General features: G+C 32.6%; 1 protein-coding gene across 1 annotated transcript; it reads left to right on the forward strand.

The window, feature by feature from the left end:
- LOC106395466 (cysteine proteinase inhibitor 4-like) lies at positions 1 to 339 on the forward strand. The gene has a single exon (XM_013835915.3). It carries the CDS (start codon positions 1 to 3, stop codon positions 337 to 339), a length of 339 nt encoding a protein of 112 aa, XP_013691369.1.
- The last annotated feature ends 1452 nt before the right edge of the window (positions 340 to 1791 follow it).

Genomic DNA, 1791 nt, shown 5'->3' on the forward strand with positions numbered 1-1791 from the left:
ATGATGAAGTCCTTGATTTGTTTCTCGCTCATCCTCCTCCCTCTCATCTCCGTTGTGGAAGCGTTTCCCGGTGACGGTGAGCTTGTGTCAATCAAAGATGTCTCGGCTCGAAACATTAGAGAGGTCGCCAAGTATGCGATTGATGAGCATAACTCGGAATCGGATGATAATCTTGTGTTCGTTAAGATCATCGAGGGAAAGTGGCAAGTGCGCTCCGCGATATTAATATACGATCTGACCATCGCGGCTAAGAATGAGGGTGGTGCGACCAAGAACTACAAGACTGTCGTGATGGAATCTGGGAGGGACAAGATCCTTTACTCATTCAATGAGCTGTAAGCCGAGATATGAAATATCATAATTTGAGGCTTTGACGCATTGTATGTTTCTTTGTTGTTTTTGTTGTTTTGGAATAAAAACTGAATTGGAGATATGTTTTTTTTTCCTGAAAGATTCCATAAAAAGTTCTGTTGTTTTCTTTTCCTTAAAGATTCCATAAAAGTTCTGTGTTACTTGGAGCTCTAGTTTGAGACTGACTTTATTCTATATATAAGACCAATGTACAAGCATTAAAACTATATACAAAGAGACTATATACCTCAGTATGCTCCTTCTTTGTTGGCTGTGGAGAGCAATGAAAGGCTGAATCACTTTACGATAATAGTCATCGAATAACTAACTGATGCGAGTCGAGAAGCTTTGGTGCACATTTGTGGTTGGTCACTGATGTGCTTAACCTTTAAATAATATATAATTGTCATATACATTGATATTGGGTCCAAATGCACATGCTATTGTTGTGTGTTTTGGAAAAACGAACAGACTATTATATCTTGCTCACGTTCTAAGATCCGTAATTTATGCTATAAACAAATAGATGCGAGGATAATAGACAAAAGAAGTGATGATTTATTTTTTTCAAAAAAACAAAAAGAGGTGTTTAAGCCCATTCAAGAATTCATTCTTTGTTGGAAAGCCCATTGGATCAATATATCAAACTTAATTAAGCTTTAAATTGGACGAGCCTTCTCCTTCCCCAGTACATGATTTTTGTTTAGTTTGGGTTGTCGTATACCTGTTCGAAAACGCAGCCGCCTACTGCCTAGGTGTTGTTTGGAGCTTAACCGCGCGAATATTACCAAATAGGTGAAGTAAAGCGTTGACCGCGCTGAACTGCATTGATCCACGTAATTTCTGCGTTAACCCAAGTAATTCCCGCGTAGTTTTTTTTTTTACCGCGTAAAGTTGAAACGCGGTTGATTATCTTTTAGTCAATATTGAAAATTTTGTGTAATTATCTATTACCAAATAATTACAATCCCCTATATATTAATTGAGAAACATTATAACTTCTTTTTGTAGTCACATATCATCACTACGATGATTCTTAGAATCCTTTAGAGAAATAGGTTTGTCCATCTAATTATATAATAAGTTTTTTATTAAACTAACCATAAGTTCATTATTAATGTTTTTTATTATTTCTTTAAATAAAAATTACGGAATTATCTAATGTGACTAAAGTATATATGACAACTAATAATTTTAAATAATAAAAATTCGATAAAAATTAGTGTATCTTATATCATATTTGTTTAATTTTAAACTATTAAAATAAATTAAATAACCACATTAACCATATAATAAAAATTTAGATTTTTCTATATATGATATATTTTGAATTTAAAAAAAATGAATATAAATTAGTAAAACTGTTAAAATTCTCACATTCAAATTTTCTGATCCATGGTTTAAAAATTTTGTTATGACAAAATAAAAATGATTACAAAA

Source organism: Brassica napus, chromosome C1 (assembly GCF_020379485.1).
Source record: "Brassica napus cultivar Da-Ae chromosome C1, Da-Ae, whole genome shotgun sequence".
Taxonomy (NCBI): Eukaryota; Viridiplantae; Streptophyta; class Magnoliopsida; order Brassicales; family Brassicaceae; genus Brassica; species Brassica napus.

Bases quoted from the DNA above. Each gene is read 5' to 3' on its own strand.
- LOC106395466 (XM_013835915.3), top strand. From the start codon at position 1: ATGATGAAGTCCTTGATTTGTTTCTCGCTCATCCTCCTCCCTCTCATC.